The following is a 20,125-nucleotide window of genomic DNA, read 5'->3' as shown; positions in this document are numbered from 1 at the left end:
CCACAACCACATCCAAATTCCCATGCCTGGGACCCCAATCTCACGCCTGGTCATGAGGTGCCTGCAGCCTTCATGTGCAGAACTTGACTGCATCCTACTCCTCACTGGCCACCTTCCAGCCAGGTCTGCCACCGCCCAGGTGAGCGATCTTCGGAGCCCCACTCCAGTTCCCAACCAGGGATGAGCTCTCCTTTCCAATTCCTACTGCCCAAGCAGGATGGATCACATCTTCCTTCTTTCTGGAGGACTCAGACAACCAACAGCAAGAGGGAGTGCCAGCCTCCTGTGGCTAGGGGTCACTCCCAGGGTTGCACCAGCCTCCTCTGCAGAACTCTCCTCCAGCCACGTCCAGTGGCCCAGCTCTGATCTGGGAGCTCCCAGAGGAGTATAGTCAGTCTTTCTGAGCAGTGTTCTGTGCTCATCCTGGGACACCCAGTCTGGGGACAGGGCCTGGAAAGCACAGACAGCCTCCCTCCAAGGGAATATCCTCTGTAAGCGCAGCTGATCTGGAAGGCAGAGTCTCGACTGGCACAGCCTCCACTCCAGGCCATCCACATCCCAGTGGGGGCTGCTCTCCTTCCTCCCCAAGAGCAATCAGTCCCAGGGAGCTGCTGTGCTCACCTCCTCACTTACACTGGTGTCTAAGTCTCTCCATTTCTCGCCCACACCCCTCTGCTCCTCACCTGCCCCACAGATGCCACACTGTCCCCTCCACGTGCCTCCAGGCTCACTCCTCGTGGGGGAGCCTCCATCCCTGCACACCACAGAAGCGGCCTGCAGCACCACCAAGAGGGTCAGCTTCCCACCCTGGGCCTCTACCCCTCTGCCCTCTTTGATTCTCCTCCCTCTCTGGCCAAGCACCAGGCCTGAAGTCTGGGTACCCACAGGCAACCCCCTGTTCACATCCAAAATAGGGCTCACCCCCTGACCTCTCAACTTCCCAATCACTTCCTGTCACTCTCACTGCCTCCCTTCTCCCCAGAGCAATAGACCAGTGGGTCCTTTCAGCTCAAGTCTGCCCATTTCCTGCCAGGCCATCTCCTTCCCGGTGCCTCCTCAGTCTTCCCTGGACCCCTGGAATGGCATCCCAACTGGACTCTAGCCTTCTGCCTTCCCTCACTGGACATGGCCCCCTTGCTGCCCAGTGATGCCCTCATGACTTCCCTTGGTCACTCGGAGTCCCCCACGGCTCCTCGGAAGTCCCAGTGTCACCTGCACTTCAGTTTGGAAACCTCTGTATGGGAGGTGTGGGTGAGACGGTGTTCACCTTACCTCTGCTGACTGTCCAAAGGCAGGTGCCGCTCCCTGCTCACTTCTACCTTCTAGCTAGAAATTTCCAGCACAAGCCCTTGCAGGTGGTGAAAGTCGAAGACATTTTTGGGAGGGAAGGAGGGCTCTAGCTTGCTGTTCTTAACCCGGTTTCTCTTAGCTCATCTCTGTCTCCTGTATCAGACCGGGAGCCCCCCACCGGTGTGTTCTCACCCTCCTCCTCCCTTCCCAGTAAGCAGGACAGGACTGCAAACTGCCACTGTCAGGGCACCTGGGGCCCTGGGGCCATGAAGGTGTGCAGGCAAAGCTGTGTGTAAGTGAGTGTGCCCTGGGAGGTCTGAAGACACAGTTGGGGCAATGTGTACACAAGGCGGGCGGGGGGTGGTGGGCGGGCAGGGGGCTTCCACTCACCAGCCGGTCAGCAATCCTGAGCAGCTGATTCTGAGCCTCAATTCTGTGGCTGATGTCCTCCCAGTAAGATGACAGCACCACCACAGGCTTCACGTTGCCCCAGGGCAAGTAGTAGTAGTGGCACCCTGGAGGGAGGCAAAGGGCCTGGTACTGAGCCAGGAGCAGAGGGGTGGTGGGAAGGCAGTGGTGGGTGGGATGGAGTCAGGCACCCACTCCCCCTTCCCACCAAGAACTCCCTCCCTCAGGCACACTAGTGTGACCAATATTGCCCAGTCCCAACAAGGCAAACTGAGCTCTCTTTGAGTGTTGAACAGATAGCTGCTGCTCTCATTAGGGCTCCTTAGCATATCAGAATAGAGAGATTGGGGCTCCCTCGTGGCACAAGGGGTTAAGATGCAACTTGTGAAGCTGTCCGCAGCCTCTGAAGCATGAGTTCGATCCCTGGCCAGGGAGCTACCCACATGGCGCAGCAGACCTCTCCTGTCTCGCCCGCTGCTCCCCTCAGCAGTGTATTTCAGTCAAACTGCCTGTTCTGTTCCCCACTCTATCTCTGGTGAATCCTCTCAACCCCTGCACCTCTGACCTGTACCCCAGTTCTCGTATGCTTAAATACATCAATCTTAAAAAAAAAAAAAAATAGAGGGGCCTCCCCGGTGGCGCAGCGGTTGAGCGCTGGGTTGCGAAGCTGCCCGCGGCCTCTGCAGCGCCGGTTCAATCCCCGGCTGCTCCCCGGCCACCGGAGGAGGGTCCCACATGGCGCGCAGACCTCTCCTGCCGCCCGCTGCTCCCCTCAGCAGTGAACTTCGGTCCTTCTGCCTACTCTGTTCCCCGCTCTGGCTCTGGTGAATTCTCTCGCCCTCCCGCACTTCTGACTGTACCCAGTGCATGTATAAACAAACAAACAAAACAAATAAATAAATAAAACATGCCTCTATTAAAAAAAAAAAAAAAATAGAGGGATTGTTAGAAGGACTCTAGAAAACTCAAGCCCACACTCTCCAAATTCTCTTCACCAAGGTCCATAGCCATCATGGAATAATGACAGTGTCAGGTCAGAATTAGTGCTGAGGGGGTTGCTGTCAGGAGCCTGAATGGGGACCCACCTGCAGGTGAGGAGGGGGAGGCAATAGAGGGAGTTCAGAGCAAGGGACCTGCTCAAACAGATTTCCCCAAGCCAGGGAGGTCCAACAGGCCTCTGACAACTTTCCAGGCTAGCTGGGATTTAGGGCTCGGTCCCTACTCTGCTGTCTGGGTCCCAGCCCTGCGCACCGCCCAGGCCTCACCATCAAAGACGGCGCGGCTGTACTGGGTGGTAGAGGCCAGCGGCAGGCAACTGGTGTCGAACTTGTTCCCGTAGTTCCCGATGCTGACCTCAAACTGGATGGCATCGTCCACATCCTGCAGCATGGAGGCCGAGTAGAAGGCCGCAAAGAGCGAGTACTTGCGCCTCCGGAGGTACTTCTGGGAGCAGAGAAGGTGGCCAGGGGGTCACCGGAAGGAGGAAGGAAGACACAGGGGTGGGGAGGGGTCACATGTCTGGCAGGCCCTAGCCATGACTGGCGCCCAATAAATCCTGGCTGGACGGGTGGGTGGTGAGTGGTCCAGCTAAGCAACAGCGCCCAGATTTGGTTACTAACTGAGCAACTCATTCCAGGCCTGTGTGTTTGGCCACATTCCCCTAATAAGGTCTGCTCCTCCAAGGTCATGCTGCTCCTTAATCCAAACCAGCATCAATGCACCGCCACCTCAGGGGAGCCGGGTCTCCTGCATTTGCCTTTCAGAAGGGTCAAAGGCCTAAACCTCCAGGCCCCTGCCCAGTGCCACCCGGTCTCCCCACACTACTCAGGGTGTCCACACGCCAGCCAGCTCTGCGGGAACACAGGCTGCTGCGTGCTTGGGATGAAAGAATCCCATTGCCCGCTCTGGGCATCGGGCACCGCGATGAGGACATGGCAGGCACTCCATCACACGTCCTGGCCTGAACCAGGGTGACTTTATGATCCCCTCATGGGAGGCACAGAGGAGAGAGGTTATTATCCAACTGGATTTGGGGGTATTATACATAGTAATAACAACTAACACTGATTGAGTGCTTGCTGCACACAGGTATGAATTAATCTAAATCTCACAACAATCTTATGAGGTCACTGTGGTTATGTCCCTCACTTTATAGATAGGGGTGCTGATACAGCTGGTGAGTGGTCAGGCTGGTGCTGCTGACAGAGTCTGAAAGCTCAAGCTGCCTTCTGGGCCTCACACACCGCCTCCTGGATGCAAGACCCACTCTCCAACTTGTGGCCCTGACCCAGGTGAGCCTCAGTTTCATCATGTGTAACATGAAGATACTCCTGGGGTGTGAGGAGGACTTGACGACCCAGGTGTCACTAGCACAGAGTCTGACACATGGCCAAATGTCAGCTGCCCTTACATTGCTTAGAATACAGTCAAGCGTCGCTTAATGTCATTCCAGTGAAAGCACCGCGTGCATGACGCGGCACCATCGAGGTCTGTGCGGTGACGCTCTGAGATAGCCACACATGGCACATAACACACATCTCAGGTCACATCCTGGTGACACGTGACCATAGTATCTCGTTTTGCATCAAAGATTTTTAAAATATATACTTTCATTTAAATTTCTTGAGCCTCTGAGCATTCCTCAGGGAGGCAGGGTGGGAGCTGGGTTACTCCCATTTCACAGCTGAGGCACCGAGGTACAGAGGGGTGAAGGCATGAGTGTGTCTGGAACTAAGCCCTCCTCCACCATGACGCCCCCCAGGCCAGCCCCACTGCCCCCCTCACCCCTCCCGGAGCCATGCCCTCACCTCTACCCGGAGGATGTCATCTGCTGGGAGATCCTCCACTTTCTGCTCACTGTACTCCACCAGTTTTGTCTCCAAGGAAAGCAGAACCCGGCCTCTGTAGGCTACACCTTCCCCCTGAGGGAGGTGGTTGGATCACCAGGAGGGAAAGAAGGAAAGGAAAGGGGCAGGATCTGGCACTGAGGTCACTCATCTCACAGGCACCCAGGAGGTCCCTGAGTCACCCCATCACTCTTCAGATGAGGAAATGGTGGTACCGAGTCCAGGGGACAAGCCTAGCCACCCAGACATCCAGTACCAGACTCCAGTCTGACCAGAGGGAAAAGGAAATCTGAGGTAAATGGGACTAGTGCCCTTAGGGGACAGGAAAATTGGGGGATAGGGGAGGGAATCAGGCTGACCATGAAAGAGAAGCAAAAGGGAAGAAAGCAGGAGGGGCCAGGCAGAAGGAGGATTCTCTGAGAGGTAGCTGCTGGCCCTGGGCCTGCTCATGCCCCTTCAAGGCTCTTGGAGTCCCGGCCAGACCCAAACACTGCCTGGGCCAGACTGGAAGACCTCACACAGGCCTGCAGACCAAGGGCCACCGGAGGGCTGGCACCCTGCCCTAGCCAGGGCTCTGGCTGGCTCACCTTGCCTGTGTTGAGTTCTGCGTAGGGGTCCGGGAAGCCAGTGAACTCCCTGGGGCTGCCATACAGGTTGACATAGCAGGGCCCGAAGGTGGGCAGGAAGCCTAGATGGTCATCCACTAAGAAAAAGAGGCAGGGATCAGAGGGGCTTTCAAGGGCACCCCCCTCAGGCCTGATCCCATTCCTGGCTTCAGTTCCCCCAGTGTGCACAGGATGAAGCCCCTAAGTGTACATAGACTAGTCACACTGACAACTGCTCCCATCGTCTTCCATCAACTCCTTCAAGTTTTACTACTAAGCTGATATATGGATATTTTACTATCAAGGATATTTTACTATTTTTATTAGTTCCATTTTACAGATGAGCAAACTGAGACTCAAAGATGCAAAGGAACCCATGACTACAATGTGATATGACCCAAAATGGTCTAACCTCAAAGTCCATGGACTCAGCCAGCACATAGCACTGGGGTCCAGCCCTGCACAGCCCTGCCTTTCTCGGTCCATACCTCGCCCTGCATCCCCTCTCCATCCTGCACTTCCACTGGTGTTTCAGGACCCCCTGCTTGTGGGGAAGCCCCAAAGCCTGGTGACCAGAGATACCATCTCCTAGGAGGCCAGGGAGGGGCCCAGTTAGATGTCCCCTCAACAGGGCAGCCCCAAGATACATGTCCACCCACCTCCATATCCTTACAAAGTCAAGACAGGCTATCTGATAGCCTGACTCATCCAGCATCCCCGCTCCTCCCCACTTTGTGCAAAGAGACACCTTTTAGGGGAGCAAGTTGGAGGCAACTCAGAGTGAGAATTACACTCCTGATGAGGGAAAATCTTTTCTCCACATCATTTCCCTCATTTCCGGAGGCCCTCTTTTGCTAATGTTCTGATTTCCAGCTGACAGCCAAGTCCCCCAGGATGGGACTTCACTGGCTATACTCTGAGAGCCTGAAAAGCCAGGATGTCCCTTTTAGAGGTAAGGGAAAGCAGTCAATTCCGTAATGCCAAAGGTGGGACATGGGCAACAATCATCCAGGATGACCCAGTCCGCAGAAGGAAGGGGAGGGGGAGGCACACACAGCAGGGAATGGCCTCGGCTGGGAAGTACTTGAGCCAGGCCTATGGGAGTTCCAGCACTGTGTCCCCTAAGTGCTGAGACCCTGGGGGAAGGGAAGGGCAAGACAGGTTTGAGTAATATATTACCCACCAGAAGGCAGGAGCGTGCCTCCCCCCCGAGCCAGGGACTACCTTGTACCCCTCATCACTCTCCCTCCAGTCCCCAGCACAGACAGGTCTCTGGCATTTGGGACAGAGGTGGGAGGCACGGGCTAATGGAACTGACATGAGCATTACTATTCATCTGCACTAATCATCGTAATAATGATTTACTTTGTGAATTCCAACAGTAAGAGTTTTCAACTCCTGGTCCAGAGAAACCCTACACACTTCCCCTGCTCCTCCTGAACCCCACCTTAGCCCCAACCCAGCCCTGCTGGAAAGAGTGGACTCAGTGAGCATCAGCCACAGCCCACAGACTCAGGAAAGGGTTGGGGGGCTAAGAAGGGGCTGGAAAGGTAACAACCAAAGGTCAGCTTGGAGACCACGGTGGTGAATCTCAGTCCTATCTCAAAAAATCCCCACAACCAGCACCTTCTCCCCACCAGCAAACCCCGAAGGCCCACCCTCTCCTCATCCCCAAGGTGAAAGCACATACGGTCCATAGCTGGAGAAGGCTTGACCACACCTGCGGTGTCCTCTGAAGCGTAAAGAAATGGAAAAGGGTTAGGATGGACAGGGCTGGGAGGAGGAGTGGTTACATGAATAGGCGCAAGGATGGAGAGCTGGCAGACAGACTAATGGAAAGATAGCTCCCGTGCGAGGAAACAGATGTGGCCCCACCCCCAGCCCAGCTGTGAATCCATCACCAACTAAGTCATCACCTGGCCCCCACCCCAGGCAGACACAGCCCCCAGCACCATGGTGAGTCCTCAGGGTCTGCCTGCACTTCTGTGTGTTTTGTTTGCCAACTGAAAATTGGACTCAAAACTTAACTCATTCAAAAAAACACAGAAAAGAAAATGTGCTTTTCCATATGATAGCCAGATAAGTGAAGGAAAGTTCAGACACCAAAAAAGCCTGGGAGACACAGAAGGTGCCCAGAGCTAAGCTATGAGGCACACCCCACGCTCTACCCCAGCAGGCAGGTTGACACTTGAGACCAAGCTAATTTTCACTAAATGCTTTGGAGCACATGGTCCTAAGAAGTGGTATTTCAAGGCACAACATCTCCATCTAGTGCCCACTACTGGTATTGCCATTGAGGACAACATGTTGCATTTTCACAACAGCAGGCACTGGGGGTCTGGCTTTGGGCATCTGTTGCTCCAAGTGAAGCATAAAACCAGATTCTGTCCATTAGTCTGTCCTGCACATGTACTCTAAATGCCTGTAAGTTCTAGAAATAAGAGAAGTAAGGAAACATGCTCTGGCATACTTACGAACTCTTGAATTCTGTCCCTCACTGCTAAGGAGGCATAAGATGCCCCCCAAAGGCATCCTCAGTCCCCTTCCACAGTCCTCTGTGCTTTCTGCCTCTTCCTGCACTCAGACCTTCCCTGTCTCCTCCCAACAGCTAGGTGCAACCAAGTGTAAGGCAGTGCCAAGCCAGGGGATGTGGTTGGTGAAATCCTTCGTTTTTTTTTTTTTATTCATTTGTCACCTTTACTTGTTGGTGTCCTCAAAAAAAAAAAAAAAAAAAAACTCCAACCTTGGAATCTTTTCCTGTAGCTCCATGTAGGTATTTAAGAGTCAAGAATTGAGCAACACATTATGAAGGAAGAAAGAGCAGACACACAGAGAGAAAAAGAGTCAAGGAGTGTAGAGATCTGAGGACAGAGATGCGAGGACAGAGCTAAGCCAGTGAGCCAGATGGCAGCAAGAAGCACCAGGCCCAGGGGCCTGGGGCCTGAGGCCTTGGGACACAGCTTCTCAGTTCATCTCAGCCAGGAATGTGGCTGGCAGAAGTCAAGGCTATTTTCAGATCCATGAAAATAGGTTTTCTTCGGTGGGGAAGTCAGGCCTGGTCATAGGGGAGCCTTCAGCAACAGCTCAAGGACCTACATGGGCACAGCTGCAACTCCTAGGACAGCAGTGGCCAGGGACCACCGGAAGGAAACAGATTCCATTTTAAGCTCCTTCCAAATGATTACAAACAGGCCCAGCCAGTTATCTCAGGCTAATGAGGCCAAGGTCAGAGTTCCCACACCTGTGGGCTTTTCGCAGAGGCAAACCTGGCGTCCCACACACAGATCAACTCAATCCTGGTTGCAAACTGGTGCCCAGCTCAGACACAGATGTCTCCTAAACCCAACAGCCATCTGACCAGCACATGCTTCTGGTGCCTAGGTGAACTAAGTGGTAGCTGCGAAGTGGCCTGTTTCCCAAACACACCTTTTCAATAATTCCCTCATTCATCTATTCGTTTGTTTATTCAGCAAACCCAACTTGGCATAGTGCTAGACACTGAGAGAGACAGTTCTGCCGACATCTCAAGCCAGTGATTATTAATTTGGGGGCAGGGTCGCAGGTCCCCAGGTGCTAAGGATCACCCCCAGTTCTCTCCCCTGAGTCTGCAGACAGCTTGTAAAGTCAAGGGCAGTGACCACTGAGGCCACCCAACACAAAGCTTCTATTGAGCCCTCATCACCCTCTGCCAAAGCACAAGTGTTTTGGTGTGTTTTCCCTAAGCCCAGGGAATCAGGGCTGTGGAAGCCCCAAAACACAGCTGGAGCAGCCAAGCCCAACTCCATCACCTGGGGGAAGCAAAAGGGGCCCCAGAGCAGGCCCTTCCTCCCCGAGAGCCGTGCCTCACAGCCTGGCGAACCTTCCCAGGGACACCGTTGTCACCCCTGGAGACACAGAAGCCATAACCTGTGGCCAGCCCACCAGCTCCCTCTGCCTTGCAGCACATCTCCCACGCCCACAGCTTGGCTGCCTGACACCAGCCCACACCAGGCGGCAGGAGAAAGCAAGAACTGCTGGGAAATCAGCATCATCTACATTCCAAAGACAAAAAGAAACTAAGTTGGGGTTTCTTTGCTGTGGAAAAGACTGGATGTGAGTGTTGTTCTGCAGCATGATTTCATACATATAAGGTCACCAGGCATCCATGCTAGGTTTCACAAGCCTGGCGTGCCTGTTACCTTTTGAAGGGACTGAAGCTTCTAAAGAAACCACTCCTTTTTTGAAAACAAAATTTTCACTAAATGCTTTGGAGCACAGGGTCCAAGGAATACTTGAGTGTGCCCAGGCCAACTTGCGGGCAGAGGTGCTTAAGAGGGGAATGTTAGGTTCTGTCCACCCTGGAAATAAAAACAAAAACATGAAAACAAAAACTCCTGCTTGGACCAAAAAGCTAGTAAACCATGAGGCAGGGACTAGAGAGAAAGAACCTATTTTTACAGTTTGATTTAGTTTGGGTATTGAGTACAGTGAGGAATGAAGAGAGGGACACTGCTTAAAACCCCCCAGGGTAGAGTAAAAAATAGGAAGAGTTGAAAGAGAAGTCAGAGCAACATGTTCTGAGGTGGCTTCAGAACAAGGGGGAGAAACTTGGCAGGGAGGTAACCTTCAGGACCTCAGAAAGAGATGAAGTCTGAGGGAAGGAATCTCCCATAGTCTCAAAGAAAGGCTCCAGTTTGAACAGTAAGTTTAATTCTTTAGTTCTTACAGAGATCAAACTACTAAACTATACATTTAAAACTTGTGAGCTGGTTGCAAGAAGATTGTCCTTTGCGCCCAGAGAACGTGGTCCCTCCTGTGCCTAGGGCCCTGAACCACCCTGGGTTGTCTGTGACCTGAGCGCCATCTAGTGACCAAATATATATCTGTTATGGTCCCTTAAAATACTCTTGATGACCCTGAAAAAGAGGCAGGCTGGCATCACCTCCAGAAATGTAGCCCAGCTGGGGAAGAGGGTTAAACACTCCCTCAGGTAGACCAGAATGCCCTTCCTCCCATCCAGCCCCTCAATTCACTGGCCCCTACTCCTATATGTCCAAAACATCAGTCAAAAGCTATCTGAACAGCAGTGAGAGGAGGGGACTGCATCCCAGGGCCAGAGCACCCACAGTTAGGAGCAGGAGCATCTAGGCAGGAGAGCCCTGAGAGCAGTGCTTTCTGGAAGGCAGATTTTGTGTATCCTGCCAACTACTAGGACTGACGAAATCAGAACAGCAGAGTCAACAGGTGTTGAAGCTGAACTGGGGCACCTGGGAGTTGGTTGTACAACTCTACCTGTGCATGTTTGAATGTTCTATAATCAAAAGATTTTTTAATGTTTCAGAGAACCTAGAAGAAGGCTCTCTGAACCTTCTTCAAGTTGGAAATCTCAACTTGAAGAGTGGAGTCTGCTAAAAATTGGTAACCTGTCCTCCAGGTAAAACTCAGAAAAGAGGACAGAAACCCACCTGCCTGCAGAAAGACACCAACACTAAAGGCATCTTGCTAGAGAGTGAACACAGGAAGGAGGGGACTAAGTGCCAGTGCAGGGAAGCAGCATCTGTAAGATTCAGGAGAAACTTCACCTGTTAGGAAATGGTCTGGAATCCTCAAAAGAGTACAAGACAGACTTTGTGAAACAAAGCAAAACTGCTGGTAGAAGACAGGAAAAAAAAATAAACAGGAAAAAGAAACTATAAAAGGAGTGACAGAGGGAGAAAAAGACATGATAAGAAACTCAAAATCCAGTAGCCAATTTTAAAACCACATGGGAGGCAGTAAAAAGCATAATTGGCACGGAGGGGAAAAAAAATCACATTAGTGATGCAAAGTCAATGATATAATAAACAGCAAATACTAACCTTAGGGTTTATTGTGCACAAGACACTCTAAGAACTTTATCTTGTCACTGGCTCCTGACAACAACCTAATGAGGCTGGGACTAGTAAGAGGGGACGAAGCCTTATTCACTGGGCTACAAAGATTAGCAGAACAGGAGCTGGAGCTGCTGCCTGCCCAACACACCCTGCTTCAGTAGTCCACAATGTTAGAATACAATGTTAGAATAAAAGAAGTTATCCCTCCACTCAGATGTAAGAATTCATCATGACTCAAACAAAATTCATTGAAAAGATGGAGCAATATAATTTCTTACGCATCAACAAAAAGGTACATTCCCCCAAGCATCATCTAGTCAGGAAAAAAAAAAAAAAAAAAAAAAGACTACCTACAAAGAAGTCAGATCAAACAGCTCTCAGAAAATAAACCAACATAAATTCAAAATAGACGAAATACTTAAATGCAAAAATATTTAAGAAATCGAGTTAAATATAATCTTGGAGCTTGCTGAAGGCAAGATGGGGCAGAAACCATACTTTCATTATTTAAATAAGAAATACTGAAAATAAGAAATTGGCAAAAAGGTTTTCAAAGGAAACAACAAAATAAGTCTAAGGAGACTGAAAGGAAAAAGATGAGAGAATAAATAATTAGAAAGGAAAATTTTAGAATTAACAGACAAATCCAAAAGTTGATTCTTTGAAAAGTCTGATAAAGTATATGGGGCAAGGGGCAGTTTCTAAAGACTAATTATGAAAGGAAAAAGAAAATGCAAACGCATGTCATGAGAAATAAGAAAGGAGAATACACCACAGGTAGAGAGACTTGTTTGATTTAAAAAAGATTGCTCTGAACAACACTATGTAAATAAATTGCAAGGCCTCAATGTAATGAATGCTTTTCTAGGAAACTATAAATTATGAAAATTGACTATAGTAAAAGTAACAAACTAAAAATAACAGAAGAAACTGAAAAGTTTTTAAAGAGCTAGAACTACACCCACTCAAAAGGGCACCCAGCCCATATGGTTTTATGGGTGAATTCTTTCAAACCCTCAAAAGACTATATTCTTATGTTATATAAACTGTTCCAGATGTTAAAGAAGACTTTAAATCATTTCAATTAATTTTACAGAGCCAGCATAACCCAGATACCAAAACCTAAAAAATAATAAGCAGATATAGCAATTAAAGATAATAGAAAATTTAAAAAATAGGCCCAAAAACACATTTAGGAATTTAGTAGGGGATAAGGATGGCATTTCAAAATATAGGGAAAAGAATATTCAATTTATAGTGTTGATATCACCAAAGAACAATTTTGAAAAAAATAATGTTAGAATCTTGCCTGTTCACTAAGGGAAAAATTAAGATTGGGCTACATTAAAAAAAAATGTTAATTTCTATATGTCAAAAGCTATTAAGTGATAAAATAAAACTGACAAGAATCATTTACCACATATATGACAGAAAGTTAATAGCCACATATACACAGAACTCTTACAAAGCAATGAGAAAAAAAAAATACCATCAGAAATATGGATAAGAACCAGCAGTTTACAATAGAATATAAAGTTTATACATATGTAACATCTGAATATAAACTAATTATTTAAATATTTTAAAATTTGCATTGGTTAATTCCACCAGTTATCAGTGAATGAAAATTAAGGCAATAAAAAAATTCATCCATTAAATTAACTAAGCTTTCACAAAAAAAATCAAATATTTGGGAATAAATCTAACAAAAGAGGTAAAGGACCTATACAAAGAAAACTATAAAACACTGTTAAAAGAAATAGAAGAAGACACAAAGAAATGGAAAGACATCCCCTGCTCATGGATTGGAAGAATAAACATTATTAAAATGGCCATCCTACCAAAAGCAATATACAGATTCAATGCTATTCCAATCAAAATCTCAATGGCATTCTTCAAAGAAATAGAACAATTATTGATGAAATTCATATGGAATCACCAAAAACCCCGAATAGCCAAAGCTCTACTGAAAAAAAAAGAAGGAAATGGAGGCATCACACTCCCAGACTTCAAGCTATACTACAAAGCCATAATCATCAAAACTGCATGGTATTGGAACAAGAACAGACATACAGACCAATGGAATCGAATAGAAAATCCAGAAATAAACCCACAGATTTATGGTCAACTAATCTTTGACAAAGGAGCAAAGACTATGCATTGGAGCAAAGAAAGTTTGTTCAATAAATGGTGCTGGGAAAACTGGGTCGCTACATGCAAAAGAATGAAGCTTGACCACTACCTCACACCATACACAAAAATCAACTCAAAATGGATTAAAGAACTAGACATAAGACCTGAAACCATAAAATACATAGAAGGAAATATAGGCGAAACACTACGGGATTTGCACATCAAAGACATCTTTACAGACACATCACCCAAAGCAGTGATAGTGAAGAGAAAGATAAACAGCTGGGACTACATCAAATTAAAGAGCTTCTGCACAGCAAAAGAGACAATAACAAAAACAAAGAGAAACCCCACCAACTGGGAGAACATTTTTGCACCCAACACTAATGATAAAGGACTGATCACAAAAATCTGCAAAGAGCTGATGAGACTCAGCAACAACAAAGAAAATAATCCAGTCAAAAAATGGGCAGAAGAGCTAAAAAGAAACTTCTCTGAAGAGGAAATGCAAATGGCCAACAGACATATGAAAAAATGTTCAACATCACTTGTAATCAGGGAAATGCAAATCAAAACTACCATGAGATACCATCTCACACCAGTGAGAATGGCACATATTAAAAAAACTAGCAACAACAAATGTTGGCGAGGATGTGGAGAAAAAGGAACTCTTGTGCACTGTTGGTGGGAGTGCAAACTGGTCCAACCACTATGGAGAGCTGTGTGGAGATTTCTGGACCTACTAAACATAGAGCTTCCATATGATCCAGCAATTCCACTCCTAGGTATTTACCCAAAGGACACAGAAACATCAATTCCAAAGAGCACCTGCACTCCTATGTTTATAGCAGCACTGTTTACAATAGCTAAGCTTTGGAAACAACCCAAATGCCCAAAAATAGATGACTGGATCAAGAAGATGTGGTACATATATACCATGGAATATTACTCAGCATTCAAAAAAGATAAACACATGCAATTTGCAGCAACATGGATGGCACTGGAAGGGATCATGCTCAGCGAAATAAGCCAAAAAGAAAAAGAAAAATACCGGATGGTCTCACTCATAGCAGGAATCTAGAAAACTTAAATAAGGGACCAGGAAAATGAATATAAGAAAGTGAAAATCAAAATCAACAAAAAACTATGAACCAGAGACACTTTTTGGGGGGTGGGGGGCGGGAGGGGAAGGATTGGGGTCAGAATGGGGCGTTTGCAATTGTATGGGGGAATATAAAAATAAAATTTAATATTTAAAAAAAAAAAAAATTAACTAAGCTTTCAAAAACAATATTTTACCTTTTTGCTGAGGGTGCAACAACTAAGTTCATGTAAGTCACTAGCATGTTACTAATGCAGTCTTTTTGAAGACTTTTTGATATATACCAAAACCTCTAGAATGTTCACATATTTTTTGATGTAACAATTTTACTTCAAGGTCTTTATCCAAAAGAAAAATCATGAATTGCATAAGATTGTGCTACAAAAATATTCAATATAAAGTTAATTATTTATAATTTGTAAAATACCTAACTACTCAGCATTAACTAGTTAATGTGGATTATGGTATATCCATGCATGGAATATGTGTATTTGATATTTAATAACTGAAAACTAGAGGTGCAAGGCACGTAGGGGTGCGATGAGGGGAACCCAGAGGAGCAGAGAGCAGAACAAAGTGGGGACTTACCTTCTATTTCTCCTCCAGGGGCAGAGATTTTGGACATACTCAGGTAGGTGGTGGCCACGATGTCATTGTGGGTGAGGCGGTCCCTAGGGCAAGAGGGTAGAGAGGGCCTGAGCACAGGCAGGGACCCCAGGCCACAGGCCACAGGCAAGGAAATGGCCTCACTAGTACATTGTTAGGAGCGCCAGTCTTCACGTTGGCATGATGCCTGGTAATCCTAAGGAAGATGAAACTGGAAAGAAAGTGTTGCTTGAGACTCCCCTAGAGGATGCTAGTCCATCTTGCCAAACATGGGCATCCCATCAGCCCACAGCAAGCTACCTGCCAAGGGTGGAGAGGCAGGAGGCCAGAGGCAAGACACGGAGTGAGGGGGGCAAGAGATTGCTCAGGGAACCAGACCCACCAAACCCAGGGAGAACAAGTCTTCTGGGGCTCGCTCAAGAAATATCTAGACCATTTTTGCACCCAACACTAATGATAAAGGACTGATCACAAAAATCTGCAAAGAGCTGATGAGACTCAGCAACAACAAAGAAAATAATCCAGTCAAAAAATGGGCAGAAGAGCTAAAAAGAAACTTCTCTGAAGAGGAAATGCAAATGGCCAACAGACATATGAAAAAATGTTCAACATCACTTGTAATCAGGGAAATGCAAATCAAAACTACCATGAGATACCATCTCACACCAGTGAGAATGGCACATATTAAAAAAACTAGCAACAACAAATGTTGGCGAGGATGTGGAGAAAAAGGAACTCTTGTGCACTGTTGGTGGGAGTGCAAACTGGTCCAACCACTATGGAGAGCTGTGTGGAGATTTCTGGACCTACTAAACATAGAGCTTCCATATGATCCAGCAATTCCACTCCTAGGTATTTACCCAAAGGACACAGAAACATCAATTCCAAAGAGCACCTGCACTCCTATGTTTATAGCAGCACTGTTTACAATAGCTAAGCTTTGGAAACAACCCAAATGCCCAAAAATAGATGACTGGATCAAGAAGATGTGGTACATATATACCATGGAATATTACTCAGCATTCAAAAAAGATAAACACATGCAATTTGCAGCAACATGGATGGCACTGGAAGGGATCATGCTCAGCGAAATAAGCCAAAAAGAAAAAGAAAAATGCCGGATGGTCTCACTCATAGCAGGAATCTAGAAAACTTAAATAAGGGACCAGGAAAATGAATATAAGAAAGTGAAAATCAAAATCAACAAAAAACTATGAACCAGAGACACTTTTTGGGGGGGGGGGGCGGGAGGGGAAGGATTGGGGTCAGAATGGGGCGTTTGCAATTGTATGGGGGAATATAAAAATAAAATTTAATATTTAAAAAAAAAAAAAAAAAGAAATATCTAGACCAAAAGGAAAACCAGGTGACCTAGAAGAAACCATCTTCAAGGTCTTGGTCTTAAGTAGGCAGTGTTAATGCACAATTCCTTTTTGTATCTGCCTTCATATGTGACAAAACACTTTTAAACTTCTTTTATCTTGAGGGATATTCATAGCAGCCTTGAGGAACTGGTACTTTTATTATTCTCCATTGCACAGGTGAGGAGGCTGAGGCTTGGAGCTGGAAAGTCCTTGCCTACGGGTCAGTCTAGGAGGGAGGATCTGAGCCAGTTACCTCTCCGACCCTGCAAGGATGTCTCGCCACCACCACCTCTAACAGCATAGGGGGCAGTGGGCAGGCTCTCAAGAAGACTAACTTATTGATGAATCCATTAGCCAACACATCCTGTGCAGAACCCCTCTGTGCCCCACACCTTCCCCCCTTAATGATAATATATTAACATTATTGAGCACCTACTGAAAGCCAAGCACTGGGGTAAAAATATCATGTGACTCATGTCATTTGCAGCAACATGGATGGAGCTGGAAGGGATCATGCTCAGCGAAATAAGCCAGAAATAAAAAGAAAAATACCGGATGGCCTCACTCATAGCAGGAATCTAGAAAACTTAAATAAGGGACCAGGAAAAAGAATAACTATAAGAAAGAAAATATCAAAATCAACAAACAACTATGAACCAGAGACACTCTATGTGGGGTGGGAGGTGGGGAAAGGAGGGAGTGGGGTCAAAATAAGGGGATTGTAATTGTATGGGGAATATAAAAATAAAATTTAAATTTAAAAAATATATCATGTGACTAAGCTCACTTAATCCTCAAGCCAGTCCTGTGCCAGCACTGCAGTTAACCCCAATTCTATCAATAGATTGGGAAGCTGAGCTTTAGAAGGTAAAACAATTGCCAAGGTGACAAAGCTGGGATTGGAGGATGCATACGCTTGGTATAGAAATGAGAACTATGATTGCAGCAACCTGCTGCTTCTCCATCTATCGATGTTGACCCTCAGGGGACATTTTCGGAATTGGGGTGGGGGAGAAGGCAGTATAGAAAGAGGACATGGCTGCTGAGAAACATCCTATAAACATCCTACTATGCACAGGACAGTCCCACAGCAAAGAACTTCCTGGTGCCCAGGTTGAGAAACACTGGGCTGGGCTAGACTATCTCCTTCCATGGGTGCGTTTTCCTTCTTCTTTCTGTACTTTGGGCATAGACGGCTTCTGGGGATCACACACCCAGGTCCCAGGGTGAGAAACACACGTAGACATGGTAATGCCATTTTCCTATAAATCATAAACCCATGAGACACCGCATTTCTGCTGCTCCCCTCCTTCGTCTTTGTATATATTTCCCAGGAAGGGGAAGGTGATTAAGCTGCCACTTTAAAGTTTTCCACCTGATGGTAGGTGGGGCCGGGATGGGAGTTACATTAGGAAGAGTGGACAGTCAGCCCAGGTCTTTATCATTTTCCCTAGTGAATGATGCTAATAAGAACGGGAAAACAAAATCTTCCTTAAACATGTTACAGTGAGATTATCAACACCAGATAACAGACATTGATGGCACTTTTAAACCTCTTTTCTGACCAACCCCTAGAAAAGACCAGCAGAAAGGGATGGGATTTCTGACCTCTGATCTTATCTGAATTGGGTGAGGAAGGAAAGAAGACAGAAGAGAGGCTTTGTTTCTGCAGGGAGTAGAGGGGTGGATTTTTTTTTTTTTTTTGGCTTTTTAGTTTTTAATAAAAAGGTATTTTTAAAGAAGTGAATGGAAGATTAAGTTACAGAGAAAAAGGCCATATGGACTACATCATAGTTCCAGGATCCAGGTAATCACAAAAGTTTATCTGAGTTTTCTGGGAAGAAAGCACTTTTTTGGAGAGGAACTTGCAGCAGCAGAATGCTTGCTGGCCAAGAGCTGGGTTTTGGGGCTTGGGGTTGCTTTTGGAAAATACAGCGAGTCTGAAAATAGACTCACAATAAAAATGCCACTTCAACCCAAACCAGAGAGGCAACCACCAGATTCCGTAATGTGTTTGGATTGTACAGTATGCTGATGCCTTTGACACAGCTCACACGGCCTCGGGCAAGGCCCGCCCACCACATACAGGCCCACTGCACCCGTGTGCACGCAGGCACACACACGTGCTCGTACACACCGCGAGATGAGATGCAAAGATGCTTCTGTGGCCATAAGGCACCTTTCTCCCCCAAACCGCTTCCCCCACGGAACATACCAGCGGCCAGGGCCCTGGAGGCCTCTCCCTCCTGGCCCTCCTAGCTGTTCCCTTCCTCTCCTCTAATTCTCACAAGCTGTTTTCTTTAGGCCCAGGGAACTGGCGTACACTTTAACGGCTCTGTGGCCTGGGGGTTTTCCCTAGTCTCTCATTATCCTCCTGGCTGGGGGGTGCCATGGGCTTGAGACCAAAGGAGAACACGCTGGGAACCGCACAGCCAAGACTTTTGGGGGGCAGAGAAAGGACAACTCTCTCTTTAGAAAGGCTGTATTTAGCAAGTCCTGGAGAGAGCTCACGTGTGGACCCCTGAGACCCCCCCAGTGTGAGAGAGACTGCCTCAGCATACGAGGTAGCACAGCACAGCAGTCAAGAACAGAGCTCTCAGAAAGCAGCAGGCTTGGCTGGAACCTGGCCTTGGCCACTTCCCAGTTGTCACCTCAAGCAGGTCACTCAATCAATCTTTGCAACTGTTGCAGAAACCAAGCTAGGATCAGATGAGATCATGCCCTGGCACACAGTGGGTACTCAACAGGGTTAGATGTTTTGTCTCAGAGGGCCATGTGGCTGTTGCCCTCACCCATCGCAGCCTGCAGTGGCATCTTGGCCCACCTACACAGCCTGGGAAATTTCCATTCCACCCTGCCAACCATGGGGCATCACAGCCCACCTTCCCAGAAGTTCTGCTCTTTCTGGACTCCTTGCCTTTGCCTGTGATACTCCACCTGAACTTATCCCAACCCCACCTCCTCCGGGAAGCCTTCCTGGTCCCTCCTGCCTTAGAGGATCTGGGGCTCCCAGAGCCCTCCCAACCCCACCTGACTGCCCTTCTAATCTATATCAGAGCATGGGCTGTAAGCTTCCCAGGAACGCCCCACACCCTCTCTTTCTCTGCCCCCACCCTAACCCCTCCCTCCCCCACCCCAAAGAGGAGACAACCGGACCGGAAACAGACTCTCCCACCATGTGCAGCCTGAACTAAAGGACCCTTGAGGACAGTCACCTCCGCAGACTCCAAGACTCAGAACTCACCAGTCCATGACACGAATCCTCATTTTTTCACACATGGAGGGAAACTATGAAAGGAAGAGAGACAGGTTGGGCTGGTTCTTTTGAAGAAGAAAAAGTCTGAGATGGAAACAAGATGCTGGGGAGGCTGGGACCCCAGGAGCTCCTGGATAGGCCACGAGGAGGCCAAGGCTCACCATGGCAGGCAACGTGATGCTCTGGTTCCACTGAGGGTTGGCTGTCTTCTCCAGGATCTTGCTGCAGAGCTAGAAGACACAAAAGACAGATGGATGGACCTCTGGCCTTCACAGGGCACCACCACACCAACCGGCGGCAGTTCTCTGCTATGCTGGCCACTGTTCAGGCCAGTGCAGTGGGCTCAGATAAGGGAAATTTTTGCAGAGACAAAGCCCAGGACAGACCAGAGCAGGGAGGCGGGAAGGGTGGGGTGGGTAGACTGTCTAAATGCCCCTGTCCTCCTATCCTTACATCCTACCGAACTTCTGGATGGAAACCCCCCTCCTGTCACTCATTATGGCCATGACTCTAAATGGGAGAACCCTGAACCCAGATTGGCTTTCCCAGGGGCCCTATAGCATGAGGCACTCCCCTTTGCCCATCAGCCCAGGTCTCCTGCCCCTTTGGAAAACTATGAACCCCTGGAGATTAGAGATGGGGGAAGAGGCAAGAGGAGATGGA

The 20,125-nt window shown here is 47.8% G+C and overlaps 1 protein-coding gene across 9 annotated transcripts in view; it reads right to left on the bottom strand.

The window, feature by feature from the left end:
* The window catches only part of DYSF (dysferlin), a 204,254-nt gene that overhangs the window by 116,465 nt on the left and 67,664 nt on the right, over positions 1-20,125 (bottom strand). For all 9 annotated transcript variants that reach the window (XM_037527596.2, XM_037527598.2, XM_037527600.2 and 6 more), the window contains 7 exons: positions 19,624-19,692; positions 19,451-19,494; positions 14,825-14,907; positions 5,132-5,247; positions 4,506-4,619; positions 2,964-3,141; positions 1,681-1,805 (listed from right to left, as the gene is read on the bottom strand). In XM_037527596.2, coding sequence (XP_037383493.1) covers positions 1,681-1,805; positions 2,964-3,141; positions 4,506-4,619; positions 5,132-5,247; positions 14,825-14,907; positions 19,451-19,494; positions 19,624-19,692 — 729 coding nt within the window. The remainder of the gene's footprint in view (positions 1-1,680; positions 1,806-2,963; positions 3,142-4,505; positions 4,620-5,131; positions 5,248-14,824; positions 14,908-19,450; positions 19,495-19,623; positions 19,693-20,125) is intronic.

The sequence above is a fragment of the Talpa occidentalis genome, unplaced genomic scaffold (genome assembly GCF_014898055.3).
Source record: "Talpa occidentalis isolate TD23 unplaced genomic scaffold, MPIMG_talOcc4v2.1 talOcc4.5, whole genome shotgun sequence".
In the NCBI taxonomy this organism is placed as follows: domain Eukaryota; kingdom Metazoa; phylum Chordata; class Mammalia; order Eulipotyphla; family Talpidae; genus Talpa; species Talpa occidentalis.
Note: the sequence above shows the minus strand (reverse complement) of the source record. Positions and strands in the feature narration are given on the sequence as shown.